At 38.5% G+C, this 18,382-nt stretch overlaps 1 protein-coding gene and 1 pseudogene across 2 annotated transcripts in view; one reads left to right on the top strand and one right to left on the bottom strand.

Annotated features, from left to right (window-relative positions):
- Positions 1–2,349: 2,349 nt before the first annotated feature.
- The window catches only part of CEP135 (centrosomal protein 135), a 68,035-nt gene continuing 52,002 nt past the window's right edge, over positions 2,350–18,382 (top strand). Inside the window, exons 1-7 of one of the 2 annotated variants that reach the window (XM_042936337.1) lie at positions 2,350–2,465; positions 5,649–5,806; positions 7,213–7,403; positions 8,771–8,938; positions 11,755–11,896; positions 14,027–14,111; positions 17,941–18,069. In XM_042936337.1, the coding sequence (XP_042792271.1) occupies positions 5,694–5,806; positions 7,213–7,403; positions 8,771–8,938; positions 11,755–11,896; positions 14,027–14,111; positions 17,941–18,069 (828 nt within the window). In that variant the 5' untranslated portion in view covers positions 2,350–2,465; positions 5,649–5,693. The remainder of the gene's footprint in view (positions 2,466–5,648; positions 5,807–7,212; positions 7,404–8,770; positions 8,939–11,754; positions 11,897–14,026; positions 14,112–17,940; positions 18,070–18,382) is intronic. The other variant, XM_042936336.1, reaches the window with a different exon arrangement.
- Positions 3,820–3,909, bottom strand: LOC122218880 (annotated as a pseudogene).

The following is an 18,382-nucleotide window of genomic DNA, read 5'->3' as shown; positions in this document are numbered from 1 at the left end:
ACTTATTGTAACCATTATCCTTATCTGCCAGTAAACATCAGGTTGCCAGCCAAACCACACACCTGTAGCAATAGGGAAACTGAGTCCCTGCTGCTTAAATAAAGGGACCTGAATTAGCTAGGAGTCATATTGACATTTTAGCTCCATTTCTTGGCAGTCACCAAAGACAGGAAACTATGCTGCATTGGACTTGGTGTCAGAAGATCTGGTTCATTCAGCTCTGTTCAATTCAGTTCACCCTTCCTGACCTTTTATTAAGTGCCAGTCACTCTGCTTGGTTATAGGCAGAAAGAAGATCACATTAGTCTTCTGTGTAGTATAAAGAGCTCATAATCTAACAGGGGAAACAGGATCATCATTGACTACATCAGTTAATGATATTCAGATACACAGAATATATTTTGAAAATACACAGAAGAGGGGCAGGTATCTGGGAGGATCAGTCTGATAATGCATCTGACTTTGGCTCAGGTCATGATCTCATGGCTCCTGGGTTCAAGCCCTGCATCAGGCTCTGTGCTGACAGTGAGGAGCCTGCTTTAGGTTCTCTCTCTCTCTCTCTCTCTCTCTCTGTCTCTCTGACCCTGCCCTGTTTGTGCACTCTCTCCCTCTCTCAAAAATAAAAATATTTTAAAAAGAAAAAGAAAATACAGAGAAGAAACCTGAAAAAAAGACCTCAACTTATCTCTGTTAAGTTTCTCCTAAACATTATCTGCACATACCTACTTGTTTCCTGGTGAGTTATTTTTATTCACAACACTTTGACACCAGATGAGAGGTTTTTTTCCCTCCTGACACCAAATACAGTGTCTTTTCCAAAACCACTTCTCTGAGGGGTCCATAATTCAATTAAGTTCTGACTCTACCCAGAGTTACTGCAGACTCCACAGGTGAAGGGCTCAGTCCTACATGACTACTCCTACTTCAGATCGCAGTCACAAGTCCTGGGCCTCCCATACTTTCGATGGACCAACTATAACTGGGGTTCCCATGACCTCTCTCAGATTAGATAATTTATTAGAATGGCTCACAGAAGTCAGGAAGGCACTAAGAGAGTGTAATAGGTTGAAAGTTAGCCCTCCAAGAGATATGTATGTGTGTGCGAGGGACCCTGACCTTAGGCCCTGGGGTCCAGCAGTGACTCTGGTCTTCCATGTCCCATGGAGTGAAACTGGCCCATAACTGCAGTGTTTCACCCACCTTTTTGAATATATTTTATTTCGATTTTTATATTTCTAATTACTATGGTTTAGGGCAAAGGGAAGACCAGGAGTTATCTGGACTGATGGCTGTTGCACAGCCATTCTGCTATGATATTTATTTATGCCTCCCTGTTTTCAAAAGGGAGTTCAGCAAAAAAATGTGTTTACTGTACATATTCAAGACTACAATAGCCATCTAGAGTACCTAAGTCACTGTCTCCTAGAAATACCATGAAACAACTCATTAAGGCACGTGGGAAAACAAACAAGACACACACAATGGAAACGATAATATAGGAATGGCTGCAAAGTTATTCACAACCCACAGAGCAGTTACATGACATACTGAGATTAAGTACCTTTTCTGAGTGGAAGGCCTACTTGGGAGAGTAATGAACAGAAAGAAATTGAACTCCTCTCTGATCATCCAGAAAGTTTTAGGGGAAAAATGGAATTCTAGGATTTGACGACCTGTACGGTTTCCTAAGTAAGCGAGCTCTCTACAATCGGTTTATTTCAATTTAATTCCATTCACAAACATTTATTGTGGTAGGTGTTAGAGAGTATGTCAGCTGAGTAAAATAATCTGACTCAAAAAATTCACAGTTGAGGGTGGCAGGGAGAGACATACAAATCATTACGTTTTCATGGAGTGAGCTATAACTCATGGAATCAAAACTTAATGATGTTATACTCATCATGATGGTATAAGTATAATAAATGTGTCTACTCAGAGCTTTTCAGGGACATGGATGTGGCGGCAATAGTCAATTTTATTGGGTGGTTATCAGGGAAAGTAGCAAAGAAAACGTGATTTTTAGGTTGGACTTTTCGTGGTCAGCAGGCGAAGTTCAGCTAGCGTGTGGAGGCTTATTCGCTGCAGGGACCAAGGGCAGTGTTCTAACCCTCAGCCCAGTAGACTGTCAGCGAACCCGGCCAACGTGATCACCGCTGGCATCCGCTGAGGTTCCGGGTTTGCCCGCCGTCAGGGGGCGCCGTGGCCGCGCGCCGTCCGGCCGTTGCGTTTCCGGGCTCCGGTGCCCAGCGCCGCCATCGGCCGCCACGCGCTGCGAATCGCCTGCTGGTCCCGTTACCGGGGTAACCGCGGCGCCGACTCCGCGCAGGCTGGGACCTTCTCTCCGCGCCATTTTCAAACTGTCCCAGAGCCGGAGCCGGAGTTTAGGGCTGAAGGAGCCAGCGAGAGAGGCGAGGCCTGAGAGGTGATGCGGCCGCAGGCGGAGGGAGCGGCAGCCGGAGGTGTGGGTGAGTGCCGCCGCGCGGAAGGGAGGCCCGGGCGCGCCGGCGGCGTCCTCGCCGTGGCCTCCCCGCCGTGGCCTCCCCGGCGGTCCCCGCGGACCGGGCCCGGGCGCTGCCGGGAGGGAGGCCGCGCGGCCGCGGGAGGAAGTGAGGCCCGGCAGGGCGGGGCGCGTAGACTCCCTGCGGGCCCGCGTCCTACACCCCTTCACTTCGACACCCGGCAGTGAAGCCGCGGCCCGGAGGTGGTCCTGGGGCAACTCAAGCCGCGGGGTTTCCTCCCGCGCCCCTGGCCGGGGGCGTTTGTGCGGTGCATGCACACCTGCCTGCTGCCGACTGATGGGTTGATTTAAAAGTTAAAGTGCCCTGTTGAGTAAGAACAGTACGTGCTCTTTGTAAAAAAACAAAGCATCCCAAGGTGTAGGACTAGAGCCGTTTGTTAACTTTTGTTTTGCATTTTCGAAAACATCCCCTGTCCTTTCCAGTCTCTACTATTTTAAGTTTGGCACTGAAGGACTTCGAGACAACCTAACTTAGCTTGGCGTTTTGTTTTGTTTTGAGCCCCTGTGCAGATGTGCACACAAGTCACTTTTTTAAAAACAAGATGTACTGGCTTTCAGACACCTGCTTTTCCCCAGAGTCAAGCTAGCGAGTGGTTCTAAACACATATGCATGGAGGACCTCCAAACTTAACCTTTTTATATGGTTGTGCTAGATAATTTGAGGAGAGCCACAGTGCTTGGGTGATGTAGGTGGGGGAAGACAGCAGCCCATAGGCGAGGAAAGCATAATACATGTTCTTTGTTCTTCTTGGGGGATATTAATCTTTTCTGTCTGCCCTCTGTTTCGATGATTTTTTGATTCATTTACATTCTGCCTCAGCCCGGATGTGAGGAAGTATTATTTCTGGGTAACCAAAGTTGGTAATAGACAAAGAGGAGAAATATTTGAGTGGTGAGGCCCTGCTAGTTCTTGGTTTGACAGGTGTTTTTCTTAATTTTTTTTAACGTTTATTTATTTTTGAGAGACAGAGACAGACCTCAGTGGGGAAGGGGCAGAGAGAGAAGCAGACACAGAATCTGAAGCAGGCTCCAGGCTCTGAGCTGTCAGCACAGAGCCCAACATGGGGCCTGAACCCACCAACCTTGAGATCATGACCTGAGCCAAAGTCCGACCCTTAACAGACTGAGCCACCCAGGCGCCCCTTGACAGGTGTTTTTCTGATGTCTCCAGGAGTTTCTCCTGACCTGCATCAATCAGGTCCCTCTTGTGGAAGGAACCTAGAAAGTCCATGGAGACACAACTGAAAGAAAAGGTTAGCAAGAGCGTGGAGAGAAAAGATTTGTAGAAAGGAGTAATCAAGGAGAGGTACTACCTTAGAAGTGATTTGGTAAGTTGCTGCAGCTTGGTATAGATACTACACTTGATCTTAGCCAAAAGGCCAAGAAGGATTGCACCTTGGTAGAGAAACAAGAGTGCTGGACCAGGACTCAAGAGACCTGAATGCCCACCTGATTTGTGGCTTTGTAGTTTGGGAAAACTCTCTGGAGGCATCCTTTCCTTGCCTTTGAATTGGGAGGATGTCTAGTAGGCCCTGTCTCCCTTATAGGGTAAGTTGTGAGGATGAAATTTTGCGTGTGTTCATATACATTAACATTTTATAAATTGTGAAAAACAATAGAGCTGTAAAACAAAAGTTTAATATGTCTTAGAAGTATGAGTACTAGCACTATGTTTACCTGGTGAAGGTTAGAAAAGAGCAAAGGTTCTAAACAAGCAATCTTTGGATAACTCCATTTTAGGGCAGATTGATAGAGAATATATTCATAAGCATTGAAAAAGGCAAGGATAAAAATATGTGTAGAACTACTTTATGTGTTTGTGTCTTTTTTCATGGAAGTAAAATTTACATGGTGAAATGCACAGATCTCAAGTGTACTATTTGAAAACCTTTGATAAATGCAGTACGCCTGTGTAACTGGTACCCCAGTTAACATAATATTTTCATCACCCCAGAAAGTTCCTTTTTAAACCTTCCAGCCAGTCTCCACCCACTCTGTTGACCCAGGCTGACCCAGCCCACAGCTGTTCTGATTTCTATCTACATAGTTTCATTTTGCCTGTTCTTGAATTTCATGTAAATAGAACCATACAGTATATGTGTCTGGCTTCCATTGCTCAAATGTCCAAATTAATTCATGTGGTTGACATGTATCAGTAAATTCCTTCTCTTCCATTCCTGAGTAGGATTGTATCAATACCTCATAGTTTATTTATACTTCTGCTGTTGATGGACATATATAGGTTGTTTCCAGTCTGGGACTATTATGAGTAAAGTTGTTACGAATATTCTTGTAGAGTCTCTTTGTGGATGTTTATTTTCATTTCCTTGAGTAAATACCTGGCAATAGAATTACAGAGTTACAGGGTAGAAGTTTGTTTATAAGAAACTGCCAGACTTTTTTTCACAGTGATTTTACATTCCTGTCAGCAGTGTGAAGATTCCAATTGCTCCAAATCCTTGACAACATTCGGTCTTGTGCTTTTTATTTTAGCCATTCTAGTATGGCTGAAATTGTACCTCATTGTGGTTTTAATTTGTATTTCCCTGATAACTAAAGGTGGTGAACACCTTTTCCTATGATCGTTCCCATTCAGTTACCTTTTGCAAGGTCCCTATTCAAGTCTTTAGCCCATTTTCTTTTGAATGGGCTTTATTACTGAACTGTAAGTGTTCTTTATGTACCTCATATATAAATCCTTTATCAGATATTATGAATATTTTCTCCCATTCATTTGTTGTTTTGTTTTCTCTATGGAATATTTTGATGAGCAGACATTTTTAACTTGATGAAGTCTAAAAATTTATCAGGTTTTTCTTTTATATTTAGTGCTTTCAAAAAAGGCTTCTTGAAAGATTCTCTGCCTGCCTCAGGTTTGGGAAAATATTCTTCTTTGTTTTCTTCTTTATTTTTTTAACTTTTACATATAGGCTTATAAAGAGAGATTTATTTTAGTGCAGCAATGTGACTGTCATAAGCACTGCATTTAAATCAATCTAAATATTCCAGAAGGCTGCCTACCTGAAGAGAAACAAAAAGTAGTTGATTCATATTAAAATAATCTTTCCTTCTTACCATGACACAGTAATAATAACTATAATAACAGTAATGTTTTACTCCTTTCTTTTAGGGCTTTAATTTTGGGGAGTGAATAAAACTACATTTGGAAGACAAGATGACTACAGCTGCAGAAAGAAAGTATATTAATATTAGAAAAAGATTGGATCAGTTGGGATACCGCCAGACTCTGACAGTAGAGTGTTTACCTTTGGTAGAAAAACTTTTCAGGTAAAGATGAAAATACAGTTCTAAACCTGTGTGATCCTTAATCCCATTTATCTGGTTTCTATTGAACTTCGTGTTACGGTGAAGAAATGGGTGGATTTTTTTTGGTTTTTGTTTTTATAAAGTCCTTCAATCATCTGAAGCTCATTATTCTTAGATCCTGCTTCCATATCATCAGTTCAAGTCCTCCACGTTGCAAAACTCTCAGGGTCACCGTTCACACGATACTGTTCAGAGTAGACATTTCTGAGAGTTTTCTCTGTGAATAGAATTACAATTTTTTTATGTGATTTTTCTGATACAGTTGGGAGTTCTATGTCTGCCTCTCTGGTCTTTTAATTACTGTGATTTGATAATCGTTCTCCATTATGTGGTTGGTCATTATTTTAGTGGTTACTTTAAGTAAAAAGTAACACTTTAAGTGTTACTTTAAGTGAAAGATTCGGTGTGATTTTTGTTCTTTTCTACATGAGTTGTTACTGTGATTTGAGACAGGAACAGGGAAATTGCTTGGGAAGCTTTTGCAGTAGGGCTCAAGCTGTGATGATGGTAAGGAGAGACTGGAGGGGGATACTTGGTGGTCTTTATTATGGCTTCCAGAACTCTTCATGAGTTCTAGGTCTATGATTCAGGGTTGTAGGGTAAAGTGTGTTTAACTTTCAAAAACTGGCAGACTTTTTATATAGTGATTTTGTTCTACAGCTTCATCTCCCATGTATTTAACCATTTGAAGCTCCCCAGACATAAGTGTACTCTCACCCTTGATCTCCATGTGTTATTCTGTCTGCCTGGGAAATCCCTCTCTCCTCTCCCTCCTGCCCATGCTCATTTAGCTGTAATGGCCTGCAGGAGTCTGTCACATCTGCTGAATGTTACCTTCACTACTTAAGTCATTGTTGGAAACTTGTTCTTGTGTTTCCTTTAGAATGCAAACTCTTTAAGACTAGAGACTAACTTTATCTCTGCTCTACCTAGGACTGGCTGAACATATAGTTGGCAATGAAATAGTTGTTGAGTTTATCATATAGTATTAAAACCTGACAAACTGTCAATAGGATATAAGCTCCATGATAATGTGTTCTCTATTGTGTTCCCTGCTCAGTAAATCCTGATGTATGAATATTCTGGTCTGTGTGCTTAGAGGTAAGGAGCATGTGCGCACTCACACACGATCGGGTGAGGGGCAGAGAGAGGGAGGAGAGAACCCCAAGCAGTCTTGGAGCAGGTATCACAAACTGTGAGATCAGGACCTGAGTTGAAATCAAGAGTTGGATGCTTAACTGACTGAACCACCCTGTTTTTAGATTGCATCTTACTTAGCATTAACATTTAACATTTTTAGAAATATATTTTTAGTTATTAAAAGTTAAGAGAATGTTTCCTTGTATTTATATTTTGTATAATTTCAGTGACCTAGTTCATACAACAGAAAGTCTTCGGAAATCAAAATTATCTGCTGTGAAAGCTGAAAAAGAAAGTGCCAATTTTGATTTTGTTTTGGAACCTTATAAACTTGAAAATGCAAGATTGATAAAGGAAAATAATGAATTATACCTGGAATTAATGAAACTGAGAGAACAATCAAGCCAACATATTAAAGGTAAAATTTTGTGATTTTTAAAACGTAATATTTTTTTCCTTTTTTGTTTTATATGTAGGGAAGGCTTCTATGCAGAAATGTGATAGTGTTCCCCCCTAACAGTCTTGAAATAATGTAGAGTGTGTCGAAGAGTTCCCAACAAGGAAAATAAATTTGCATTTCATAGCTATATTCTTCTTCACTATATGTGGATTAAATCTTTAGAATTAAAATTTCTATAGAAAAAAGCACAGGATAGGGAATATAGTCACTGATACTGCAGTAGCATTGTATGGTGACAGATGGTAGCTACACTTGTGGTGAGCATAGCATAACTTATACAGAAGTTGGATTCCTGTGTTGCATACCTGAAAATAACGCAACGTGTGTCACCTATACTCAAAAAAAATTTTTTTGTTATTTTTTTAAATGTTTATTTTTGAGGGGGCGGGGCAAGGGCAGAGAGAGAGGGAGACACAGAATCTGAAGCAGGATCCAGGCTCTGAGCTCTCAGCACAGAGCCCAACACGGGGCTTGAATCCATGAACTAGGAGATCGTGACCTGAGTCGAAGTCAGACACTTAACTGAGCCACTCAAGTACCTCCCCCCAATTTTTTTAATTAATAAAAAAATAAAATTACTGTAGAAAATAATAAATGCTGAAACTAAAGAAATGTCCTTGAAACAACCTCTTACTGAAAGTAAGAGAACTAAAGTGAGGTGAGAATCTTCTATCATTCGGAATCTTTAATGCCTTGTCTTTGAACTCAAAGATTGTATAGAATGATTTTGGGGTGCCTGGGTGGCTCAGTGGGTTGCACGTCTGACTTTGGCTCAGGTCATGATCTCACGTTTGTGGGTTCGAACCCTGCATCAGGCTCTCTGCTGACAGTTCAGAGCCTGGAGCATGCTTCAGATTCTGTGTCTCCTCTCTCTCTGCCGCTCCCCTGCTCATGCTCTGTGTATGTGTGTCTCTCTCAAAAAAGGAATAAACATTAATAAGTTTTTTTAAAAAAGGATGATTTCAAAGTCCTGGACAGAGGGTAATTGTATGGCTATCTTATTATAAATTCTTGTTATATTCAGTAGAAAGCCCTAATGCCTGGCATGAATTCATAATCAGCTTCATACCCAGTTTACTAAGTTGGAGCAAAAGCCATAACTTAAGCCACATAGCAGAAAAAAAATATAATTCCCTGTTTTGTTTAGTGACTTATTTGTAGTTTTGTTAACAGTGGTAGAAAAGGTAATAGCCTTTCAAACAAAGCTTGGCTAAGAATTGGATGGAGCCTTTCAAATTAATGCGACTTTTTGTATTTTGTGAAATGGAAGGACTTAACTGATTTCTTGATCTGTAAAATAGTTTTTGAATCTTTTTCATTTTAAGAGTTGAAAACTACATTGAAGAAGTGTGCACGTGAAACAGCTGATCTGAAGTTTCTAAATAACCAATATGTTCATAAACTCAAACTTTTGGAAAAAGAGAGTAAAGCTAAGAATGAAAGAATTCAACAACTTCAAGAAAAGAATTTGCATGCTGTAGTACAAACTCCAGGTAGGTCTGTTCCTTCTCAAAACAAATTGTACACACCTAATCTTTTAAAGATATTAAAGCTGTTGACCAAAATAGGACTTTGGATTTTCATGCTTAGACTTTAGTACTTGAAAAGATGATCTTGGATCATCACATAAACTTTTACATTTATTTCTGAAGATCCAGCTAGTATTTTATGCATGTGTTTAAGAACTTATATAATAGTAGCTTCTTAGGTATAAGTAGTCTAACTTCAGTGCCCAGAGTTTTATTTCCTTAATCATTATTTTAAGTTCCTTTTTTAAATTATTGGTATCATTATTATTTTTTTTCCAAGCCAAATTGTCCGCAGCGTTATTAAAGATACTTTTCATAAACAATCATGGTATTTCAGGGAGGACGGGGGCAGTCAGTTGTTAACAGTGTACAACAACTTTCAAACTCCTTTGAAATAGACTTCCAAATTCAATGGACTACCAAAATCAGAAAGCCACTATAAAACCTAGTGAAGTCTTCATTTGATGCTCTGAACAGGAAAGGTTCAGGGTAAAGATTGACATTTCACATTTAGCATGTTGTTTAACAACTTTTCACAAGCCGGCCCTGACTTTCAGGAAATGAAATGACAGTGGCAGAATTATCAATCTGAAGATCCACAAGCTATAAAAGGAACTCTTTGATGGCTGCCATCTCAATATTATCATTATTATTTTAGTTGTAAAGATAATCTGTACTCATCAAAAATTTGGAAATGATCTATTTTCCTATTTCTTAGTTTATTTTTACTGTTTTTTAGCTTTATACTCAGTAGTTCTCGAGCAGGACAAAAGAAATGATAGGGCATATCCATAGTTGAGGGTGGTCAGGCATAAAGTTGGTGGAAGAATCTCTAGTACCAGTGACAAGATCATCAAGGTGTCTGAATGACGGGATGAAGATTATTGAGAGTGAGTGAGGTGTAGGAAAATGCTGGATCATGAGATGAGGTGGAGAGTGAGGGATTAGGAGCGCAGTGAGAACCAGGAGTGATTTGGTCAGAATGAAGACTGTGATGAAGGGAGATCTATATGCTGGCACAGTTCCAAGTGTTGACAAAGACCACGCATAGTCATCTTATGGTGTGCCTGTAGCCGAGTGGAATCCATGAGGATTGAAATGGCGAGAGATGAGATGGAGAGGGGGACTTTGGGCTAAAGGCAGAAAAGATTGAGAAACATGGAAAAGGTCTCAGAAGTAACTAGATTAAAGGGGAGAAAGAGGATGGTCAGATTTCCTGAGAAAAGAGTGGGGCAGATTCCAGAGAGATTCAGGAGGTGGAATCTATAGAATTTAGTGACTGAATATGAGGGACTTGGGAAGTAGAAGATTCCCAGATTTCTGTTTCTAGTGAATGAGTGGGTAGATGATGGTAACATTTTTAAGATTGAGAAGGTGGAAAGCAGAGCAGGAGTTCACTTTTGCATGTGTTGTATGTTATACTAGTGGAACATCTGCATTGAGATTTCTAGTATGCAGTGGGGTTTGTGGTGTAGATCTGTTCTTAGAAGTGTGGTCCCAGGGGCGCCTGGGTAGCTCAGTCGGGTAAGCATCCATCTCTTGATTTCAGCTCAGGTCATGAACTCACAGTTCGTGAGGGGTCATGAGATCAAGCCCCACATGGGGCTCTGCCCTGAATGTAGAGCCTACTTGGGATTCTCTCTCTCCCTCTCTCTCTGCCCCTCCTCCATTCACATACTTGCTCTCTTGCTCTTTCTCTCAAAATAAATAAATAAACTTAAAAAAAAAAAAAAAAAAAGAAGTGTGGTCCTAGATGAAGATTTGAATTTGGGAGTCATTGGAGTATCATGGGAATTGAAGCTATGGATGTAATTGGAATTAGCTAGTGAGATTGTGTAGACTGGGAAGAGGAGAACCAAAGACAGACCCTAGGGAAGATGGCGTTTAACTTTCTTGGACTGTGGAAGGAGAGGGTCTTTGTAAGAAGCTGAGAAGGAGCAACCAAGGAGAAAAACCAGGAGGTAAGGGAAGGAGATAATGGTTTGCCTTGTATAGGTGTGTAACTAGAAACAAGTCATTTAAATACTTTTGACCCAGTTTCTTCATCCTCAAAATGAGGTAAGTGCATACAAAATTTGTTAGGATTCTAATGAAGACAAGGTTGTGGATTGTGTTTGTTCTTCCTGACGATAGATTTGTCTTTCAAGCGCATTCTAATCTTGACCAGATGCTGACAAAGGTAAACTATCCATTTAATTTGGACCAAGACAGTATGTATCTACCCATAAAAAGAAATTACTCCTGCTAGTTTCAAGGATAATTAAGTAGACATTTCCCACTAATTCAGGTTGTAGCATCATTTTATATTATAGATGACTTTTATTATATACTAATTTTGCTACATAAAGTTTCTCTTATCTGCTCTTTTGGCATTGCTTAATAAACATTTCTGTTTTAGTTATTACTTCCCTAAGCTTCTCGTTTGATAGTTTTCTGCTGGTGATGATTTCTTGAGCTCATGATAGGAAATACCACAAGGCACACTCAACTTTTAATCTTGCCAAAGTCTTGTCCCCATCTAGTGGAGGAATAGATTAAATCTGGGTATATGTACCAAGCATGCAGAAAATAAAACTTGTCTTATAACCATGTCTTGTTGAGGTTTTCAGGAATGCATTGTATAGTTAAAGATCAGGGTGTGCGGGGGGAGATAGTTTATCGCTAGGTTTTATGAGCTAGAGGCATACTTTATAACAAAAAGCCTAACCTTCTGGAATATTTAATTTTAAGACAGTGTTTTGTTTCTTTTAAATGTTTTTGAAGTACACATTTGTTTTTAGGTGGCAAGAAAAGAAGTATTGCTTTCAGGCGCCAGCGTATGCAGATAGACGAACCAGTCCCTCCCTCCGAAGTCAGTTCATATCCAGTTCCTCAGCCAGATGACCCTTACATCGCAGACCTCCTGCAAGTGGCTGATAACAGGTGCATTAAATAATTTTTTGCTAGTTTCAGCTAATCAACTTGATTATAAGTTTCTCGATGTAGGGCTTCAGTCATCTTGACTGTTGTATCTCCAGGGCCTAGCACAGAATTTTGTATAAGCACTCAAGAAATACTTTCTGAATGTATCTTCAATATAGAATGTTTTTACTTGTTTTGAAACTTTGATCTCAAATAGATCATAAATCTGATGTTTCTGTTCATATCTGCTTTAAAATAATTTATTGCCATCTAGAACCTATTTTAGTAGCGTTGCTTTAATATTTAGTTTCATTGCCCAATTCATCTTTTACAGGACTCTATTCAGATTATGTCAAATGCCAACGAACCTGAATAGATTTGTAACTGGCTTTGACATTTTTGCTTCATGATTCTCTAACTCTATGTACTTGTTTTTCCTTATATTGGAATCAGATATAAATTCCATTTTAATTGAAACTTCATTAAACTCCGAGAAAAGCACAATGTAAGTGTTTTGGGGATGTAAAGATGAGTAAGATAGTATTGCTTTTGAGAAGCTTATATTCTAACAGTAAAAATGAGACAAGAGAAATACATAGAATGCCATTAAGAAAATTATAAGGGGTTCATAGGAGCAAGAGAACACTAGTGACAGCCTCTATGGTCATAGCTGGAGACACATTCTGAAATATGTACTATACTAGTAGAAATGGTTAGTGCAGATAACTTTATTTTTTAGATTATGTAAAAAGTATGCAGGAGTTTTTTCACTTTATTAATCTCAATATAACAATCCAAAGGAACATTACTTGAGGTACTAATTAGGATCTCTTAGTTATTCTTATGCAGTGCTACATAACTATAATTATCTGACCTTAATTGTGTAGTATTTTGTGTTTTGTTTTTCTGTTACAGTTGTAACCTAGGACTTCCCAGACAGCCTGTTAGTATATTTAAGGAGGCTTTTGGTCTGCATATATGTCATTTTCTGTCATTATCTTTTCTCCTTAAAACGTTTCTTTTCTATCAAACCATCATGGGTGGCATTAGTCTCTTAAACATCTTGTTTGTTTTCATGTGCACGTATACATAGCTTGTATGCAGAGTCATTCATGTGCATATATATGAATGCAGTTGTATACATACTCTTCTAAACCTAGATAAGCAGGAAATGTCGGTTCCAGTAACAGCAGGGACAGGGTATGTCCAGCCTCACTGACTCTACTCCATGGAAAATCTCTCTTAAAAGCAGAACTGGCTTCAGGCTTTATTTTTGCAGTATGAAAGTGGTTATGTCATATTTATGTTAATGTTTGGCAAAGTTTGATATAGTACAAATACATTTGAGCAGTTGTACAATTCAGATAATTTAGACAAATCTTGATTTTGTTAGAATTAACAAGTTCCAGAAAACAGTAGGTTTTTGCTATAGATACTTGGTAAATTGTAGTATTTCTCAATATTTTTCTTCTCCAGGATTGCAGGGTAGTTCATTAGAAAATACAGCGTCATTCAGAAAACACACTTTGATCCCTTATTTCACTTAATAATATTGTGAATTCTGGACTACACCCTCTAGTTTCTTGAACCTAAGAATTGACAGCAGTACCTCGAAGAGTTTTTTTGTTGTTATTTGTTTTTTTTTTTTTTAATGTTTGTTTATTTTTGAGAGAGAGAGAGAGAGAGACAGAGTGTGACCTAGGGAGGGCAGAGAGAGGAGGAGACACAGAATCCAGAGCAGGCTACAGGCTCTGAGCTGTTAGTACAGAGCCCCGACGCAGGGCTCCAACCCATAGACCCAGACCACGAGATCATGACCTGAGCTGAAGTCAGACGCCCAACTTACTGAGCCACCAAGGCGCGCCCCTCAAAGAGTTTTAAGGATCAAAATGCAATAGTAGGCATAATGTATCTGGTTACAAATTATTTACCGCTCAGGATTTTTTTATCCATTCTTAGAATATAAAATTAAATCTGCAAGATAATGTTACTCTGATTATATTGTGCTTGGGAGCCCTTTGGCACGGCACTTCATACTTTACTGAGAAATACAAAGTAGAGAATTTATAGGACAACACATTTAGTTTCATTTCTTGTTATTTTGTATTTCTCAACAAAACTATATTGGCACTAGTTATAAATGTGTTTCAGAATTCAAGAACTTCAAGAGGAAGTCCACCAGTTACAAGAAAAGTTAGCAATGATGGAAAGTGAACTGCGAGATTATAACCAGCAGGTAGGATTTTTATATACTTGCATAGTAGGGATGCATGGTCGCCTTGTTGGGATGGGTATGCTGTGATTGTAAATAAAATTGGGTTATATTTGGGATTATTGATACTGAGTTTGTATACAGCTTTTATCTTTTCTACCAGTTTCTTAATAAGGATAGTAGCTGGAGTAGCTTAGATGGCTTTAGAGCAAACAGTCCAGTCCCTTCATTATGCATTGAGGTAAATAGCAGTTTTTTGTTTTTTTTTTTCTTCTGGTGAGTCATCTATCTCCCCAAATATCTTAGTTATATTACTTGTTTCCATCTTGGGAGGTATTTTATTGAAGTGTATTATGCTTTAAAGTGGTATCTTAAATAACTTTTTTGCTCTTACTGTAGATTTTGTCATCTTGAACAGAAGTCTTTTTGAGAGTGGTACCATACTTTTTGTTGTGTATTCTCTATAAGAACTAGTAAAATAGTTCTCTGAAGAAGTAGGGGAATTGATATAATATGCAGGGTTAGATCATAACCATAATAAGCTTTGTTCTTTTATACCTTCTGTTGGTATTTTGGCAAATTCTGATTTGTATAACTACAGCTTTCTTTCTTAATATGCTTACTGAAGCTTAAATTGGGTAACATGTTTTTCATTTTCTGCACATGACTTTTTTGAGGTGAAGTGATCTGCACATACAAATATAAATGTAACTTATGTGTTGGTGTAACTGTGAAGTTTATAAAGTACTTTGAAGATTATTCAGATAAAAATGGAGTAAAAGGATTGTGATAATGTCAACCAAAAAACTTACTATATGGAGATTGAAAATATCAAATATGCAGAAGTTGAACGTTGTTATTTTTTAATTTATAATCACACTTCATCACATTTTTTTCCAAGTACTTTATGAACATAAGCTGACCAGTCTTTACCATCTTTGTGAGGTGGCTGAGGTGTTTGGAGAAAATAGCCCGACCATTCTGATTGAAACCATCAATTTATTGTGGTTATCAATCTTAGTTGAATCCACTCAGCTGCCTGTCTTCTTTTTTCTTTTTGCTTGAGTTTGTTCTATTTTTCTCAGTCTATGTTCCAAATGTTGCTGTTCTCCTCAAGCTCTTTCACCAACCTATAATAAATACCCTTGTTGTCAAGATACCACCTTGTCTCAACTTCCTATCTTTTAAATTTAAATTTAAATTTAAAACATTTAAATTTAACAGTGTTGGGGCACCTGGGTGGCTCAGTTGATTTACTGTCCAACTCTTGATTTCAGTTCAGGTCATGACGTCACAGTTTCAGGGTTTGAACCCCGCATTGGGCTCTGTGCTGATAGCGTGGAACCTGCTTAGAATTCTCTATTTCTGCCCCTCCCTGCTCACATTTTCTCTCCCCCCCCCCACCAAAAAAAAAATAAATAAACACTTTTAAAAAATAAAATCCATCAGTGTTCACACTCAGGCTCTCCAGACTTAATGAGTAGTGTGGTGTTCTTCCTGTTCTACCTGTGTGTGTGGCTCTATTCCCTCCCTTCTTATTTTATTTAATCGATTTTTCTTTTTCTTTTTCTTTTTTTAACAAACTCATATATGGCCACTTTATAACTAGTAATGCTTTAAATCTTCCTAACAGTCCTAGAGGGAGGTGCTATCACGGTCATTGCTAACATCCCTTAAAAAGATCTCTTTTAGAGGTGCCTGAGTGGCTCAGTTGGTTAAGTGTCCAACTCTTGATTTTGACTAAGGTCATGATCTCCTGGTTTGTGAGTTTGAGCTCCACATTGGGCTCTGCACTAGCAGTGCAGAGCCTGCTTGGGATTCAGTTTGTCCCTCTCTCTCTCTGCCCCTGCCCACTCATGCTCTTTCTGTCCCTCAAAATAAATAACTTAAACATTAATAATAATAAAAATTTTTGAAAAAAGATCTCCTTTATTTAACTCTTGCTAAAGCCTCTCTTGTTAATGCCCCTCTTGCTAATGCTCTCTCCTCCCTCATGTAAACTTCTCTAAAGAGTATCTTACTCTTCTGTCTCCACTTCTTCACCTCTGGCTCTCCTGTTGCCTTCTGGCTTCTGCTTCCCATTACATAAATGGGTTTAGTAATGACATCAGTGATGTTAATTGCTGGATCCAAAAGGATACTTTTAGTCTCCATTTCCTTGACCCCTTTATAGTATTTGGCATTATTGATAATTTCTCTTTGAAACCATCCCATGACTCATTTTCTTTCAGTTTCCCCTTTTTTTAAAATCTCTTATAATTTCTTCTTTGCTTTTTCCCTCTGCCCTTTCCCTGAAATATTACTGTTTTTCAGGATTCTGTCTTTGACTCCTTTCCCTGTATATTTTCTCAGAAGGTCTCATTTACTCTCTTAAAATATTCTCTGTATGTTGATGACTTCCCAGTCTTTCTGGCTCAAATCTCTGCAGAGGTCCAGACCCGTATGTTCAATTTTATACTGGGCATTTCCACTTGGATGAAAGCTGTTTGTACCATATGCCTGGCACTGAACTTGTTATCTTCTGCCTCAACTCTTGTTTTTTTCCCCCTATATTCTCTATGTTCGTTGGTGGCATCACCATCTGCCCAAGCCAACATTCTGTAGTCTTTCTAGATCTCCTTCTCTTCCCTTCACATACCACTCACCAAATTCTGTCACTTCTATGTACTTTGTAAACTTACTTCTTCTGCTCATCTCACTGTTCTATTTTACACCTTATTCATCTCTCATTCATTCCTCCAATAGGTCTCCCTACCTCTGATTTTATTCTTACTCATCTTTTAGTGCAGAGCAATCTTTCTCCTTAGCAAAGTATTTAGTACTTAATCATAATTAGTTCCTGACTGATTCTTCAGACCCAACCATAAGTTCCCTTGTATATTCAGTCTTACCGAGCCATTTCTGCTCCTTCAATCATACCATGTGGCTTTATGTTTCTGTGTCACTGCCTGGAACATTCCTCCTTTCTTCTTTCTCTTCATAGCATAATTTATAACCTTTTTGGGCATATGTATTTGATAAAGCCTTCACTAATTTCCATAGGCATATGGATATATCATGGAGAGTAAATCGGTTTATTCCCTTAACCACTTTGGTGTCATATATCTATTTATTCTACCACTGAACAACATACTACAGCAATTATTGATTTACTTGCTAGTTTTCTTGGTAAAGCTGTGTTCCGAAAGTTAGAAATCATGTTTTATTCATCTTCATATACCTAGAATTGTGCTCAATATTGTTGAATTGAGTGCTTGGTTTTAGCTTTCAGTGTTTTTGAAAAAACACTGCAAATGTGTACATCCATTTTTCCAAATTCGTGCATGTAAGTGTGATTTCATGGTTGATAGTGATCTCTGTGATTTTGTGTGTGTTGCTTTCTAAATAATAATTAAATTCACTCCAACTTCCTATCCTTTTTAATATTGAGTTTCAGTAGTAATTCTGTTCTACATTTATTCATTTATTCTACATTTATTTCACTAGGCACTGAAGTCACTCAGACTCCATTCTAGTACTCAATCATTTCTTTTTATATCAACATTGCCTAATCTTGGAGGAGGGGGGGAAAAAAACCAAAAAATTAAAATTAATTAGGAAAAATCTATTCAATAGAAATACTTACGAAAACTTTGTTGACATTCTTATTTTGACATTTTTCTCTGTTTATTTTTGCTCTGTGTATATGCATTTTATAATCCCATATTGGTGTGGATACATGTATGAGTGTTAATCTCTTATATACATTGTGAAGCATAAGAGAAATGGAAGTATATCCAAGTAAGTGTCCAGTGTTAATTATTTCAGTTTAAAGCAAATTTTTTAAAATTATAGCATGACTTTATGTCTTCAGATTGAGCTAAGAGAACGAGAGATAGAACGACTATCAGTTGCATTGGACAGTGGCCGTTCCCCTGATGTCCTCTCTCTGGAGACTAGAAACAAAACCAATGAAAAGCTTATTGCTCATTTAAATGTTCAGGTAATGACATTTATAATTATTTCACCGAGTATATACTATCGTTAAGTGTTTGTAACAGTTCATTGATTTGTAAAAGTAACAGAATTGTTTACCAGTTATACAGTGGGAAAATTTGATAGAGCCAAACTATCCAGAAATAGGATGCAACTATTGAAAAATCATGTTTTAAAAAGATATTTAATGAGGCAGAAAGATATATGCACCATAATGTTAAATATTTAAAAGGAGAATAGGAGTACCTGAGTGGCTCAGTTGGTTAAGCATCTGACTCTGATTTCAGCTCAGGTCATGATCTCATGGTTCGTAAGTTTGA

Source organism: Panthera leo, chromosome B1, assembly GCF_018350215.1.
Source record: "Panthera leo isolate Ple1 chromosome B1, P.leo_Ple1_pat1.1, whole genome shotgun sequence".
In the NCBI taxonomy this organism is placed as follows: Eukaryota; Metazoa; Chordata; class Mammalia; order Carnivora; family Felidae; genus Panthera; species Panthera leo.
This window is presented reverse-complemented; position numbering and strand designations above follow the sequence as displayed.